At 45.4% G+C, this 16,295-nt stretch overlaps 1 protein-coding gene across 1 annotated transcript; it reads right to left on the bottom strand.

The window, feature by feature from the left end:
* Positions 1-2,141: 2,141 nt before the first annotated feature.
* On the bottom strand, positions 2,142-14,812 carry LOC129822720 (cyclin-dependent kinase 13-like). Its single transcript, XM_055881056.1, has 14 exons — positions 12,867-14,812; positions 8,945-9,508; positions 8,669-8,839; positions 8,367-8,506; positions 7,479-7,649; positions 7,088-7,277; positions 6,813-6,869; positions 6,541-6,642; positions 6,325-6,402; positions 5,524-5,640; positions 5,273-5,404; positions 4,483-4,682; positions 3,880-4,341; positions 2,142-3,709 (listed from the first exon to the last, which is right to left on the bottom strand). The coding sequence occupies exons 1-14, from the start codon at positions 13,985-13,987 to the stop codon at positions 3,015-3,017; spliced, it is 4,200 nt and encodes a 1,399-aa protein (XP_055737031.1). The 5' UTR covers positions 13,988-14,812; the 3' UTR covers positions 2,142-3,014.
* Positions 14,813-16,295: the final 1,483 nt, after the last annotated feature.

Here is a 16,295-nt window from a genome sequence, read left to right as displayed (position 1 = left end):
GTTTCCTTTGTTATGCAGCACAGACTACTCAGTAAATATACCACTTTATGGTTAAAGGAATTCCTGCCTCAGTCTCATCCATTCCTCTGTCACCTGACACGTGACCACCTGTTCACCTTCACTGTCAGTCATCCTACCTGTCCAGCTACCCACACAGATTCCACTAATCTTTCACTTACCTTTGATGATCTTCATATGATTACAATCATAAAACTCCCAGTTACCCAATAAATGTTAGTTTTGTTCGATCAAGTCCCTCTTTATATCCAAAAACCTCAGTTTTGTTAGCGCGTTTTGTTCAGAAAAACACTGTCTCAAACAACATCCGGTGAAATTGCAGAGCGGGAAACTCAACAAAACAGAAATTCTCATAATAAACATACATGAAAGATACAAATGTTATACACCAGCTTAAAGATAAACTTCTTGTTAATCCAACCATTGTGTCAGATATCAAAAAGGCTTTACGGCGAAAGCAAACCATGCGATTATCTGAGAACAGCGCCCAGCAGACAAATCATTACAAACAGTTATCTTAAAAAAATTATATTAAGCTTCCTTTAATAATTAAAAAAAATGTCACCTTTCATTCTATAAATGCAAAAATGCTGGGTAGTCACTGCCTGTCAATCAGTCACTGTAACGATGGCCACAATGACAAACAGTTCATACAAAAACATATAAGACAGTTTGAGTTCATCAACAGTATCTGCCCTTCTGCTATAGTACCTGCCCCAGAGGCAGCAACATGAGTAGTATCTGCACTTACTATGGTTACTACCCCAATGGCAGCAAAATCAATAGAATCTGCTCTTATGCTATAGTACCTGTGCCGGCAGCAGTAACATCAAAAGTCCTTACCCCGTGGGCAGTAACATCAATATAATCTGCCCTTGTGCTATAGTACCTGCCATGGGGGTGGCAACAACAATAGTCTGCCCCTTTCCTATAGCACCTGCACAAGAGGCAGCAAATCAAATGTTATTTGTCACATGAGCCGAACACAACAGGTGTAGACCTTACCATGAAATGCTTACTTACAAGCCCTTAACCAACAATGCAGTTCAAGAAAGAGTTAAGAAAATATTTACCAAATCAACGAAAGTAAAAATTATCAAAAGTAACAATAACGAGGCTATATAGAGGTGGTACCGGTCCCGAGTCAATGTGCAGGGGTACATGTAGGTACGGGGTAAAGTGACTATGCATAGATAATGTTAAGTAGCCTTTTGGTCCTAGACTTGGCACTCCGGTACCGCCTGCCGCCTTGTCACCTAGCATTTAGTCATTAAACACAACCGAAGCCACAGTTGTTTTTAATGAGTCTTTCCTTCTCACACAGGCCATCAGCCTTGGATATGTAGACATTTCAACTGAAGTCTTGACTAACTCCATTCAGCTCCTCGTGGAACAAAGGGCCTTAACGGTGAATCTCCAGTGAACTCTGTCCTGGGTGGCTTTCTTGACTTCATCCCAGGTGGTTCCAGCCTTCATCTCATCCATGCCTTTCTTTTAGCAGCAAAACTACCAAGCCAAAATACTATTGTATAGAAAAATAAAAACAACCGAGCATCTAATCACTGTCATTCATCCGTTTGTCTTTTCTAGGCTATGAATTTAAATGGTCTGTTTCTCAGACAATTGTCACATTTTTGCTCAGTTGTTGGTTGACTTACACTGCACTCCAGTGGTTAGTATGTTCAGGTATGATAACAAAGACAGTACAGTATGAAGACAGGCTATAACTACTTCTCCAATAGAAATCCCAGATCACACTTGTAGGCGTCATCAGGTCTAATGGTCGTCTCGCGCCAAACTGCACCTGTGCAGGCTTTCAAATCATAACCTCGTTTGATATAAAAGCTCATGAAAATTAAAGTGTTAGTTTGTCACTTTCACAAGGTTGCAGTTGTAACATGTTCAACGATTTAATACATCGACTGGAATCTAGGTTGTGCCTTTAGACTGAGAAAATTAAATAAAAAGGAAGGATTTTTCACTTTTCCCATTGACTTCTCAAACCCCGGCCTGGTCTGTTTCGCAAGCATTCACGTAAGTCCTGCGATGTTGCAACTCTGTGTTTAGAGAAACTGATGATACCTCATGACGGTCGTTCATCAAAAAAGTACACTCAAAGAAAGCATTGTTGGCATTTTTTTAATAAACATTTGCCAAATGGAGAAAAAAAAAATCACATTTTAGTACAAAAGGACAGTTGCTTGTCTCCTTTTTGAACTTGGGTTACATCTCTTTTTGTTTACATACGATTTTACAATGGCAATTGGCAGAGGGCTTGTGGAATTTAAAGTGAACACAGCCTTTCATCAAGTCATTCAGTAGCTATCAGTTTTACTGCATTCACCCAAGTGCTTACCAGTCTTTCTGGAACCAATGATCTCTTCACTGTTGGGTAGAGCTTGCAAGTTACCCATTTCACTGTACTTGTGGATGTGACAATAACACTTGAACTTTTCATCAAAAACAAGCCCAGAGAAGCCCTATCAACTGAGACCTCCTGGTTGCAACATATTCTTAACACCCAAAAACGACATAACTGGTCTTTTTATAATTGTGCAGATATAGCACTTCATTCATTTCATACCTAAATTGTTCTCGCCTTCTTTAGTCAGTAGTGCAAAAAATATTAATAATAGTCTGTCCGGGAGTAATTAAAGAACGGCTAAAGTACATATTTAAAACGCATACCTAGCCTGGTAAATGTACACTCGAAAAAGGTATGTTTAATTTAAAAGACAGAAGTAGAATAGATTGCAAAAAAAAATACAAAAAGGTACGAGCAGGAAAAGCCCCCTCCTTCTGCAACATACCCCACATTCCAGATAAATTAGGACTACAATGCTTGACACAGATTTTTTTAAATTATTACAAATCAGGTGTGCATTTCCAGATCCCTCTGGTCAGCCTGAGAGGGTTTGGGCTCAGTTTCTTTTGAGTCCTCAAGTCTGGGGTGTTTCCATCGTCACACCCCGCTCCGTTCACTATGCCACAGCCAATCAGAAGGGGAGGCCTCGCCCTCGGATGGCTGTTGAGTTCACATTTGTGTTGAAGCCAAGGGGCATAGATGGGGCCCCGGACTGGGAAGGGGAGCCCCAGGACTGGCCCGGAGGTGGGATGGGTGTGGGAGGGGTGGCATGGTTGTAGAGCTGGATGGTGGTCGGGTTGACCTGCCCTTCCATAAGCAAGGAGGGGCTTTGATTGTACTCAAAACGGTGGTCTTTGTCCCCGCTGAACACCATGCTACTGCCACCTCTACCTCCCCCTGTGCCTGAAGGGTAGGGCTCCTGGAGCGAGGGGGCCAGGGACCCGGCAGCTGAGGATGAGCCGGGGGTCGGAGCGCTGCTGGTGAACACCTCCCTCAGGGCGTGGGGGGGCAGGCCACCCCCCAGCATGTGGCCCATGTAGCTGTCGCCAAAACCTGCAGGAGGGAAGGGTGGAGGGGGTGGGCGGCTGTAGTCACCGCCATAGCCCGGTCCTTCTGCGCCGGGGTGTGGTGAGTAAACTTGCTCCGGGAACCTTCCTTCCTCACCGGCCACACCTGAGGTCAGCATGGGCGGCAGGTGGCCAGTCTTGGGCTTTATCTTCTGCCGGTAGTCCAGGTACTCGCAGCAGGGAGGGGGCTCTGGAGGTTCAGGGGGTCTCTGGTCAGGGGGTAGGATGGGTCTGGAGGAAACGCCACTCCCCTCGGACACTAAGGGGGAAAAGCACAAGACATGATGTTAATTCAATGCAAAGGGATAGTTCTAGTTGGAGTTCTATCCAACATTAAATTCATTGTGTAGAGAAATTAGAGACAGATAAGCCTACTGGATGGTCACAACAGTCACAACTAGCAAAATGTCTATATATGAGTGTAGTTACCTGGAGAGACAGGGATGGGCTCTGGGGGCTGCTTGGGCTCAGGGGGTGGCGGAGGCCGTCCTGCTAGTGGGTTTCTGCCGACTGCCTCGTCCCTGGCCTCTTGCCTCTGTTGGGCCTGGAGGAGCTGGGCCAGCAGCATGGTGACTGCTGTCTGGGTGGCTGACGATGCTTCACCTTCAGTCTTCCCCTGCGAAACCGACGAGGGAGGTGGTGATGGGAGCTTGGGCATGGGGGGCGTGCGGGGCGCTCCACCCATCAGAGGGGGCTTGGGCGGAGGGGGTGGCTCTGGGGGCTGGTTGGAGTCAAAGGGCGCTGGTGGCAGGACCTTGGAGAGCTGCTGCAGTGTCTCAGAGTTGACCTTAGCGATCTGGGCTGCGTTGACAGTGCTCTTAGACTGGCCAAGCAGCTTCAGGAGGACCGCCAGCTGTTCCTGGGTCAGCTGGCAGTTGGGACCTTTTGGGTCTACGGGAGACAAAAGAAAACGATTTACTAAAAAGTAACTATTAATTCACTCCAAGTTGTTGTTAGTGTGTAACTGACAAGGCATGAGGCAAGTATGGTGGGTTGACTTTGCGGTACTAGACTAGAGACCCATTCACTCACCCAGTAGGGCCGAGGCAGCCCCAGGCTGGGCTTTGAGCCCCCCGGGCGGAGGGAAGCCCTGGGGGGTGTTGCTACGACTGTCGTCTCCCAGCCCCAGCTCCTTACGGGGGGCCTTGGGAGCTGATAGCTCCTCTGGCATTTGCTTCTGTTTCCGCCGCTTCTTACTCCACAACTCGTGGCAGTCCTGCCACAGGGGGAGACTGGAAAAGAGCAATGGGGACGAGATCTTCAGTTTCTTGGCAATTTCTTGCATGGAATAGCCTTCATTTCTCAGAACGACAATGTTTCAGAAGAAAGTGCTTTGTTTCTGGCCATTTTGAGCCTGTAATAGAACACACAAGTGCTGATGCTCCAGATACTCAACTAGTCTAAAGGCCAGTTTTATTGCTTCTTTAAATCAGAACAACAGTTTTCAGCTGTGCTAACAATTACAAAAGGGGTTTCTAATGATCAATTAGCTTTTTTTTTTAAATGATAAACTTGGATTAGCTAACACAACGTGCAATTGGAACACAGGAGTAATAGTTTCTGATAATGGGCCTCCGTACGCCTATATAGATATTCCATTAAAAAAATCTGCCGTTTCCAGCTACAATATTCATTTACAACATTAACAATGTCTACACTGGATTTCTGATCAATTTGATGTTATTTTAAATGGACAAAAAAAAGTGATTTTCTTTAAAAAAACAAGGACATTTCTAAGTGACCCCAAATTTTTGAACGGTAGTGTACATTCTACAGTGATGGATCACAGACACTGAGGAGTAACAACTTTTCCCAAACATACTCTGGTGGGGGCATCTTGGTTGGGTCCACGTCTTTGAGGAATTCACTGCTTAGCGCCGCCTCGGCCGCGCAGCGCTTACTGGGGTCCAGGGACATCATGTGGTCAAACAGGTCCAGGGCTGAGGGTGGAATACTGACCAGAGAGAAAGACCAAGTGATTAGTCAAACACAGCCAAAGGATAATGCCGTGTATTATTTTCATACGTCAATGACGAACCCATTTACTGAATTCAAACCAGCTGATTGACTCACAAAGCATACTCCTCTCGTAACCGCCGCCGGTACTGTTTCTTTGGTTTCATGGTGTTGAAGTAGGGCAGCTTGATGACGTCTGGCCACACGGCGGGGCAGGGGCTGCCACAGATACGACTGGAAGGGAGAGAAGTCATCAGTTTGGGCTAGAGTTCAATATTGTGCCCCATCAGGAATACTGTCATATGAGATAGCTGAAGGCCTTTCAAACAGTTAAAGCTTCAATATGTACATTTTTGGGCGACCTGATAAAATTCACATAGAAATGTGAGTCATAGATCTGTCGATCATTGAACGCAAATCTAAGAAGTGGTAGATCTGTTCTGTGTGTGCCATTTCTATGCTTCTTGTTTTTGCGTCTTTTACTTTCAGTTTTGTACACCAGCTTCAAAACAGCTGAAAATACAATATTTCTGGTTATGGAAAATATATTTCACAGCAGTTTAGATGGTACAATGATTCTCTACACCAGAGCTCTCCAACCCTGTTCCTGTAGGTTTCTGCTCCAGCCCCAGTTGTAACTAACCTGAATCAGCTTATCAATCAGCTAGTTATTAGAATCAGGTGCGTTAGATTAGGGTTGGCGCAAAAACCTACTGGACGGTTGCTCTCCAGGAACACGGTTGGAGAGCCCTGCTCTACTCTTTATTTTCTTGTTTTGTCACTGAAATTAGGCGAACTATTAGAATTTTAGCAACCAGGAAATGACAGAGCAATTTCTTAATAGTGAATCTTTAAACGAATACTGAGAATAAGACAATGACGGATTTATAGTACCCTTTTCCTCTGACCACAACGTACCTGATCAGCTCCAACTGGGCAAGCTCCTGGTTGGCTTGGAAAATGGGCTTCTTCGTGAACAGCTCCCCCAGAATGCACCTGGATTTCAGACAAAACCAGAATGAATACATGATCATCTTTATAGAACCATGACCCATCATCTGTTCAAGAATCACGACTCTCACAAGCCAGTGACACACCACACCGAATGTCAACGCAACGTATGTGGTCTCTCACCCGCAGCTCCACACGTCAATGGCAGGTGTGTACCTCTCCTCCCCCAGCAAAAGCTCAGGGGGTCTGTACCACAAGGTGATCACCTTGTTGGTGTACGGGCGGCTACAAGACAGGGACAGAAAAATGACAAATGCATCAGTGTAATACTAATACCATCCACAACAAAACACAGTTGAGACCTATATGTTTGATGAAACATATAAACAGTAATACATCTGAAAATCCAATAACTATGGGCAGTAATCAACTGTAAGCCATATCGGGACACTTACCTCTCATCAGAGTTATAAAGTCGAGCCAGTCCAAAATCTGCCAGCTTTATTTGACCCCTGGCGGAGAGAACAGAACACTGCTTTAACTTGACTTCCAAACCCTTTCTGTCAGACACTGCCACCGCGGTGGATAGAAATAGGTTCTTTGACATTGGCTATCCTTTAGCCTGGTCCCAGAGCTGCTTGTGCTTTGGCGTGACAATGACCATAGGAGTTGACAAGACAGCACCGACAGATATGGGACCAGGAGGCTAGCTATCCCGAGGAGCACTCACTTGTTATTGAGCAGGATGTTGGAGCACTTGATGTCCCTGTGCAGGAAGTTCTTTTTGTGGCAGTAGTCAAGGCCCTCCAGCAGCTGCCTCATGAAGGACTTGATGTGGCTCTCGTTGAAGTGGACCAGGCCTGACTCCAGGAGGCCCATCAGGTCATGGTCCATATACTCAAACACCAGGTAGAATGCACCTGTAGGAGGAGGATGGATCATATAGAAGGGAAACAGATGCATGGACAAACATAAATGCAGACACATGGACTGCGTCCCAAATGCTTTTCCCTATAGTGCACTACATTTGACCAGGTCCCATAGGGCTCTGGTCAAAAGTGGTGCACTATTTAGGGAATGGAGTGCGGACATGCTAATACAGAGGGTTTTGTCATATGGACCTTTGTCGTTCTTGAAGTCCAGGGCGTCCTCCTTGTCGGTGACTATCTCCTTCATGTTGATGATGCTCTTGTGGTTGAGCTGCCGGAGGATCTTGATCTCCCTGATGGCGGTGATAGGGAAGCCCTCCTTCTCGTTGTCCAGACGCACCTTCTTCAAGGCCACCATCTCAGCTACACCATTGGGGATAGAGATAAAGGGCAGAGTATATTATAAAATACACTGTGGCAGACGGCAGGGAGAGGTGAGGGGAGTGGGAATTGAGGAAAGATAGCATGCAGGTCGCTGGCTCTACCCACAAGCCTTATATGGACTTCCTGCCCCCAACGAGGCAGGACTGAATTGTTACGCCAGGGAGTGCTTGGGGGTAAAGAAGGGAGCAGCCTACACAAAGGGGCAGAGGAGGTGAGACAAGAGGTATGAAGAGTGAGAGAAACGAGAGCAAAATCTGGGTGATTGCCCGTTGTGACCTGGACTGTCGGACTAACCCCCATGTACCGGACCAGATTGGCCGAGGACCCGAGTGTGAGGATTACCCCTGGGAAACGGAACGGCTTGTGGACTGTGAGGTGACGGGTGAATTCCCCCTTCTTTCCCCGTGTACCAAAATCCCCAATAAACTTCCCCTTTGCATTCTATTTGGGCTACTGGTGCCTGTTTTGTTATTGAACCTGGTGATGTGGAAACCCCACACCCTTGATCCTGCTACAACATGTTCATACATAATTGATACACAGGGTATAGAAAGACTTACATTTGGAGTAGAGTGAGTTTTTGCTTTAAAATGTTGATCGTGAAATAATTATTATAATATGAGCTACCAGGAAGATAGGGCGTAGCCTATGATCTACATGAAATGTTGAGAAAAGAAAGCATCAAGTAGTCTTCACCTGTGTCTTTGTCTTTTGCCTTGTACACCTGGCCGTAGGTGCCCTCTCCCGTGATGCCGATAATCTCAAACTTGTCCACGCACCGTTTCCCCCAGTCTATCTCAGTCTCCTTGATCTCCCCAAAACGTGGACCGCAGATCCTGGGAGACAAACAAACCAACTAGAGATTAGGTCAAGCAGTGGTGGTCAACACCAGGCAGTAGAAACTCAAGGAGCACTAAGAAGCATAGACCATGGAAGAGGTAGGGTGAGTATAATGGTTCCACAGAGCAGACACGGAAGGCCAAGGGGCCCAGACATACTTGGGCCGGCGGTGAAGCGTGGTGGTCTTCTTCTCGTTGTATGGGCTGTGGGGGGAGGAGGCGCCGCCACCGGGGAGCTCAGGAGGAAGGGGCAGGTCGGCAAGGAGGTGGTGGGCCTTCTGATGCTCTGCTGGCTTCTTCCCTGAGAGTGAAGGTAAGACCTCCTTCAAGCTGCACAGGGGAAGAAGAGAATGAGAAGTCAGGCTATGGAACAGCACAGAGAGGTGGAGCGATGAAAATGATAATAAAAGCTATTTTCTATTACGTTCCCTTTACCCGTCTGCTCCACCTAAGTGCTCGAGGACGTGCAGGGGCAGGAGTAGAGATGTCAGTGTAGAGGCAGTCGGGGCAGCTACTCGCCCCTTCTCTTTGCCCTGTCCGGATGCTGGTGCTTTCCTCTTGTCCTGTTGCACCGAGGGGTGCCACTCTCTGTCCCTGCTGGGCTGATGGGGCTCTGTAGTCCTCTTGGAGGACCTGTCTGCAGGGGACTGGGGCTGGCTCAACACAGGGGTCCTGGGATCCTTCTCGCGAGGCGGCGGGGAAGGGGGCCGGCCCATCTTGATGGTGGGGTTGGCCTTGGGGCTGGGCTGGTGGGAGCCTGTAGAGGTGCCCTTGGTGGAATTGGAGGCGTTGCTGGAGCTCTTGGCTCGGGCAGCTGCCTCGGCAGCTTTTGCCTTCTTCTGCTTGCTGAGCTCGGCCGCTAGGCTGCTCTTGAAGGTCAGAGTGCTGGGGGAGAGGCTGGAAGGTCGACTGTGGGAGCCAGAGTGGCGGTGGCGGCTGCGTGAGCGGGAGTGCCTCGAGGAGGAATACGGGCTCCTGCTTCGAGACTTACCAGATCGCCTGGAGAAAGGAGACATACAGGTTGTATGATGAACCTTTATCACAGGAGAAAAGTTCTCATTAAAAAGATGCATAATGTCTACCTAGTGCAAATCTAGCAGACTACTGAAATGGAAATTTATATTCAGAGCCATTAAAAGCATCATTACAACCTTAATCACAATCTAGTAAAACAGTTGTACTAAACTTTTTCACAAAGCGGAGCTCTCTCAGGCAATCCAGATTCCACCCTGACCTCATATTTATACCAATGTCTCTGAGTAGCTAGGTTTCCATCTAATTGACGACAGATTTATGCAAATATATATTTTTTTAAATCAGCATGAAAACATGCACTTTTTCCCCACAAGAGATGCGTTGCCATCAAATTGACTTGTTGTGGATAAAATGCTGGGCGTGATGACGTAGATTCTAAGCTAACATATAGAATTTTTTTTATGATGGTCATACCAAGGAGAATTTAGCTATTTGATTTTGAATTTTAAGACCACCCCTTTTCCCCCCTCACCTTTATTTAACTAGTTATTTAGGCCAGTTGAGAACAAGTTCTCATTTACAACTGCGACCTGGCCAAGATAAAGCAAAGCAGTGCGACAAAAACAACAGAGTTACACATGAGATAAGAAAACGTAGTCAATAACACAATGGAGAAGTCTATGTACAGTGTGTGCAAATGTAGTAAGATTAGGGCGGTAAAGGCAATAAATAGGCCATAGTGCCAAAATAATTACAATTTAGCATTAACACTAGAGTGACAGATGTGCAGATGATGATGTGCAAGTAGAGATAGTGGGGTGCAAAAGAGCAAAAAATAAATAACAATATGGGGATGAGGTAGTTGGTTGTGCCATTTACAGATGGGCTGTGTACAGGTACAGTGATCGGTAAGCTGCTCTGACATTCGATCTGTAAGCAGCTCTGATTCACTAATTAAACTATCTCCATATATACTTCCATTCATTTTTTATTGTTGCTGGTACTGGGGACCTTCAGACAATGGATTGAGAGGCAGCCCATGCAAAAAAAGCATCTCCCAATCTTAAAAAGACGGATTTTGATGGGGATGTTATTAAATCGATTGCCACGGGGCTGCGGAAATTGTAGGCTAAGGGTTAATAAAGTGTTTGTCATTCAACGAGAAGCACTTTTTATTTTTATTATCAACAAAAACATCAAATTTAATGCCAGATTTCTAGAATTGTCAGACTATTTTGGGGAAGTGTATACTGGCTCCTGAGTATCAAGATGGTCAAACCGTACTATATATATACCCAGGGGGGTGCCGGTACAGAGTCAATGTGCGGGGGCACCGGTTAGTTGAGGTAGTATGTACATGTAGGTAGAGTTGATTAAAGTAACTATGCATAGATGACAACAGAGTAGCAGTGGTGTGGAAAGGGGGGTGGGGGGGTCAATGCAAATAGTCGTAGTCATCTACCCGGGCTATTTGTTAGTTCAGGAGTCTTATGGTTTCGGGGTAGAAGCTGTTTAGAAGTCTCTTGGACCTAGACTTGGCACTCCAGTACCGCTTGCCATGCGGTAGCAGAGAGAAGTCTATGACTAGGGTGGCCGGAGTCTGACAATTTTTAGGGCCTTCCTCTGACACCTCCTGGTATAGAGGTCCTGGATGGCAGGAAGCTTGGCCCCAGTGATGTACCACTGTTGCGTCATTGGCAAACTTAAGGATGGTGTTGAAGTCGTGCCTGCCCGTGCAATCGGGGCGGCAGCGTAGCCTAGTGGTTAGAGCGTTGGACTAGTAACCTGAAAGGTTGCAAGATCGAATCCCTGAAAAACAAAAAAGAAACGCAAACGACAGCAGCGGAGTCCTGTATGGCAATATTTTGAGAAGTTAAATGAGAAGGAAATGCAAACTTTAAAATTGTCACATCCCTAGCATATATATGCCTTAATATTTTTTTTTAAATAGACTCGGCTTTCATTTGACACCCAATTTGACATACTTCACGTTGGTGCTCATGGGTCCTTTAACATGGAAACATGAATATAAAATATAACGGTTGTAAATAATTGCTACTGAGCTAAAAATTGAGAGCTGAGAAATAAAAAGTATACCTACAGCAAGCTGTCAACAGGAAAGCAGTGCTTTGCCAGCAATTGGATTTTAAAATGTTATACAAATCAGAGCATTTTTTTCCCCCCGGGAAAGGGGCGAGAGGCTCACTCGACACAGCAGCAGACCCTAGTGAAACGGGTACCGCGACAGGCAGACACTTTCATTACTGGAATCATGAGGATTTTAGCCTCCTAAAAAATAGGACGTTTTGAGTGAGGTGACCATGTAGAATGTGCAGCTTGCACTGATGCAACCGATGAAATGTTCTACTCGCACAGCCAAGTTAAAGGGTGCGACTAAAATGTTTGCAGTCAGGAGCCTTGAAGGTGGCACGTATAGTCCACTGTGTAGCCTTCTTTCAAACATTGAAACTTTAGTAAATAAAAACAAAGAAAATGGATGATTCCAAATATTAACTTTGTAACCATTCACATTTAATTCCCTCAAGCCAGTGTTGCATAACTTTTGTCAACCAAAGCAAAGGATTTTGAAACTGGTGTCTCCCAGTGGCTCCTGTGGATGAAGTCAGCACACAACATGACAAGCAGCAGAAATAATGTATCCGTCAGAATGTATGGAATGCATCGAAGTGACTAGCTAGCTAACATTTTTGATCATGTTACAATGCGTTAATGGGTATCTAGATACATTGCACTTGTACATTTGGGTACTGATACAATGGCAGGCAGCATTTAAAGCACCTAGCGGCCCCATGACAGAGTACCAGTCAAGCGCTTACTTACTATTGATAAGCCAAATGTGCATGCTGTTACTGTCACCGTTTCCATGTGCCAAGTTAATTCAACACTTCGTAGGCCATCTGTTGTAAGCGTTCTGTTGTCTTAAGCCATCTTGCATTTTGAAAAGGAGATGGCCTCTCTTCCAAACTAAGGCCTTCTGTGTAATCATATTTACATAATGAGGAAGTATGTGTAACGGGGGTCAGTGTGCTGCTAACAGCTCCACTGTCCATACTAGGCTCGAACCAGTGATACCGGCCTCCTTGACAACGTTCCAATGGGTTGAGCCACCCAAAGGGTACCGATTGGATGGCTCCATTTGCAACATTTCAAGCTAGCTGTGCAATGAGCTTACGGCACTTTCTTAACTCAGCAATCCAAGGGCATAAAACACAATATTGAACATGATCACACAAGAGTAGCTAAAACACTGGTCCAAATCAGACAGTCGGGTAGGTAGTTAGACGATTGACACCTGAAATTTTACCAGGCGTGTTATCTTTGACTTTAATACAGGTACAGTACCATCTGATTGACTGCTTACCTTATGACTGGACTTGGGCTGAGTGACTTTCGGTATGGACTTCGTGATCGCCGACGGGTACCGTAGGGACTTGAGACAAGTTCTCCCTGTTCAAATGGACTATGTCGGCCATAGCTTGGAGAACTGCGCCTGTTGAATGGGCTCATTGGAGACCGCTTTCTTTTGTTGCTTGAGTATGAACTGGGCGACTTTGAAATGTTGTAGGCGCCATAGACCTCAGCATCTCGGCTGTAGCATGTCAAACTAGGGGACAGCCTTTTGTTCCCATAACTGGGACTTCTTCTACATATAAACTGTTTATTATAACTACCACTGGGAGACTGGTATCCATAGGAATAAGATGTCCCATGTGGACTTTCTGCCTTGAAACCAGGACTTCTTCTGGAGGCTCCGAGTTCTTCACAGTCATCTCGGTATGATTGTGGCGCATCCCTGTATGCAGACAGGGCCTCTTTTTCAGACCGTGACTTACTTTTGTGCCGTTTAGACTCCCTTTTATCCAAAGACATGGGCGGCAATGTTGTAGACGTCTTCTTGCCGTCACTGTCACTGTTTCTCGCACCATCTCGGTTGTTTTTGGTGGCACTAAGGCCACGAGATTTCGAAGAGTCCCTCTCACCGCTCTGGCGTTCCTTTCTTTTCGGTTCCTTCTCTTGTCTATTCCTCTCGGATGAACCACTGGTTTGTTCATCCTTCCTGAGATGCACTATATCCCGGTCTCTTCGAGACCATCTCTCTCGGGATGTCGGTCCGTTGATGTCTGTAAACACAACTTTGCTAAATCGATGGACCGAAATCCGAGCATGCGGTTCTGGTTTAGGTGAAGGGCTCTGAGAAAAGCGTTCTGATTGGGAACTCACGTCTTCATATTCCACCAAAGTCCGAGGTTCACCTTCTCTTTCGAGAGTGCTTCTTCGTTCACCTACCGTATGCCATGGTTCTTTCTCCCTAGCGTGACTGTGTTTCTTTCTACTAGACGACAGCCTCTTCTCCCGGTGTTTCTCTCGCTGCTGAGTAGCACCGCTTATAGTTCTAACGCTACTGCGTCGCTCCGGTCTAGCACTTCTCTGTGCTGATGGGCTTCTTCCCCGACCCTCGCGAATTACCTCCGAGTTAGGCATTTATCAAAAATGTGTGATATATACTTTTGGTAACATTGGTTGTCTTCGGTGTTATGTTCCTTGGTACACAAAACATTTGCAACAAATTGGCTAGCTAGCAAACTAGCAGTAGCAAGTTAATAGAACTAGTTAGTCAGACAGGAACCAGCAGTGAGCTATTACAAACGATAATCCATCGCATTCATAATCTCCAAAAAATCCATAATCTAATGTTTCCCTCGATGAAATTAATTTAATGACAAATAAATCAAATATTATAATCCCGGACTGTAAGATTCCAAAGATGTGCCATCTAGCTAGCCAGAGCTAGCTAGCAACTGTAGCTAGCTAGGCAGTGTCTCGCAACTGCATTCCATGTTGAGTGTAGCAGGCCCGATGTCTCCTGCTCGAAAGGAAATGTTTCTTGGAAGAAAATCGCAGCTCACCTCGGCTTTAAAAATATATTCCCAAAGTGCTGAAAATAAGAAATAAAAACATTTCACTTTTTAGTAACGACATTACTTTACGCTTGCCATAACAATCCAGTTTTGACGAACAAGGAAGTGGCTAGCACGCATCAAACTATGCTAGATTTCTTTCTCCTTGGAGTTCAAATCAACTCCGGCAGATTCAATAAAACAAAACAATTTAAAAAAATCCACGGACAGTTTAGGTATTTTAGTGGATAGCCGTATTATCACATATTTAGATAAATTCAAATATTATATTTAGAGTTTTATTGGTTATATAATTACATTTTATAACCGATATGCACCGAACATAATTCGTCAACTAGATAACGTTAGATTGCCGGGCCCTCCAGTTTTCAAATTGAAGGGCTGCTACTACTACGACTACTACTACTTCTTATTCGATGAGATTTAATGGTGGTTGGCATCCAATGAATGTTGCATTACCCCCACCTACTAGACTGGAGTACAACTCCCCATACTTTGCTTGAAAAAATGAATAAACAAATACCCTACCATCTAACACTACACTCACAATTTTTTTTATAATAATAAAAAAAGGACACCACCCTTCTCTACCATTTAATTCTATTTAGTCCTACCTCAGGCCAACAGACTGAAAGGAGGGGACCTCACCACTTAACACACCCTGTAACTATTCTGACATAAAGTCTTGCACACCCTAAATACTTCTCTGCAGCTGCCACCACAACCTCAATTGTCTGCGACTTACATTCCATCCCTTAAGTACAGTTGATAACCTTTGCTATAAATGCCAAAAAAATCAAATCAATCTTAATGAAACATATATCACATGTTAGTTTAACCCTCTGTACTTGAACAGATCAAATACTCACACCACTCCTCTCAAGATCCCTCCCCCTTGACCCATCTTCCTCTACTTTCTTAACTGACTGCATGGCCAGGCATGACTCAAACACCATCATTAAGTTTGCTGATGACACAACAGCTTTAGGCCTGATCACCGAAAACGGTGAGACAGCCTATAGGGAGGCGGCACCTGACCGTGTGGTGCAAGGACAACAATCTCTCCCTCAACGTGATCAAGATAAAGGAGACGATTGTGGACTATGTGAAGAGGGCACGACAAAACCTATTTCCCCTCAGGAGACAATTTTTGCTATGGGTCCTCAGATCCTCAAAAGGTTTTACAGCGGCACCATCGAGAGCATCCTGACGGGTCGCATTACTGCCTGGTATGGCAACTACTCAGCCAACGACAGCAAGGCACTACAGAGAGTAGTGCGTGCAGCCCAGTACATCACCGGGGCCAAGCTTCCTGCCATCCAGGACCTCTATACCAGGCAGTGTCAGAGGAAGGTCCTAAAAATTGTCAAAGACTCCAGCCTCCCTAGTCATAGACTGTTCTCTCTGCTACAGCATGGCAAGCGGTACCGGAGTGCCAAGTCTAGTTCCAAGAGGCTTCTAAACAGCTTCTACGCCCAAGCCATAAGACTCCTGAACAGCTAATCAAATGGCTACCCAGACTATTTGCATTGCCCCCCACCTTCCCATGCTGCTGCTACTCTCTGTTATTATCTATGAATAGCCACTTTAATAACTCTACCTACATGTACATAATTACCTCAATTACCTCGACACCGGCGCACCCTGCACATTGACTCTGTACCGGTACCCCCTGTATATAGCCCCGCTATTGTTATTTACTGCTGCTCTTTAATTATTTGTTTTTTTTATCTCTTACATTTTGGGGGATTTTCTTAAAACTGCATTGGTGGTTAAGGGCTTGTAAGTAAGCATTTTACTGTAAGGTATTCGGCGCATGTGACAAATACAATTTGATTTGATTTGATATCCTAACATCACTTTGTCGGGCA

Source organism: Salvelinus fontinalis, chromosome 25 (genome assembly GCF_029448725.1).
Source record: "Salvelinus fontinalis isolate EN_2023a chromosome 25, ASM2944872v1, whole genome shotgun sequence".
NCBI classification, from domain to species: domain Eukaryota; kingdom Metazoa; phylum Chordata; class Actinopteri; order Salmoniformes; family Salmonidae; genus Salvelinus; species Salvelinus fontinalis.
Note: the sequence above shows the minus strand (reverse complement) of the source record. Positions and strands in the feature narration are given on the sequence as shown.

What these genes read in the sequence shown, in the direction of transcription:
- LOC129822720 (XM_055881056.1), bottom strand. Translation starts at nt 13,987, where the DNA reads ATGCCTAACTCGGAGGTAATTCGCGAGGGTCGGGGAAGAAGCCCATCA. An exon ending in TTACGAGAGGAGTATGCTTT is followed by an intron (nt 5,405 to 5,523) that starts GTGAGTCAATCA and finishes CTCTCTGGTCAG; the next exon opens with TATTCCACCCTCAGCCCTGG. An exon ending in GCCCATCCCTGTCTCTCCAG is followed by an intron (nt 3,710 to 3,879) that starts GTAACTACACTC and finishes TTTCCCCCTTAG; the next exon opens with TGTCCGAGGGGAGTGGCGTT.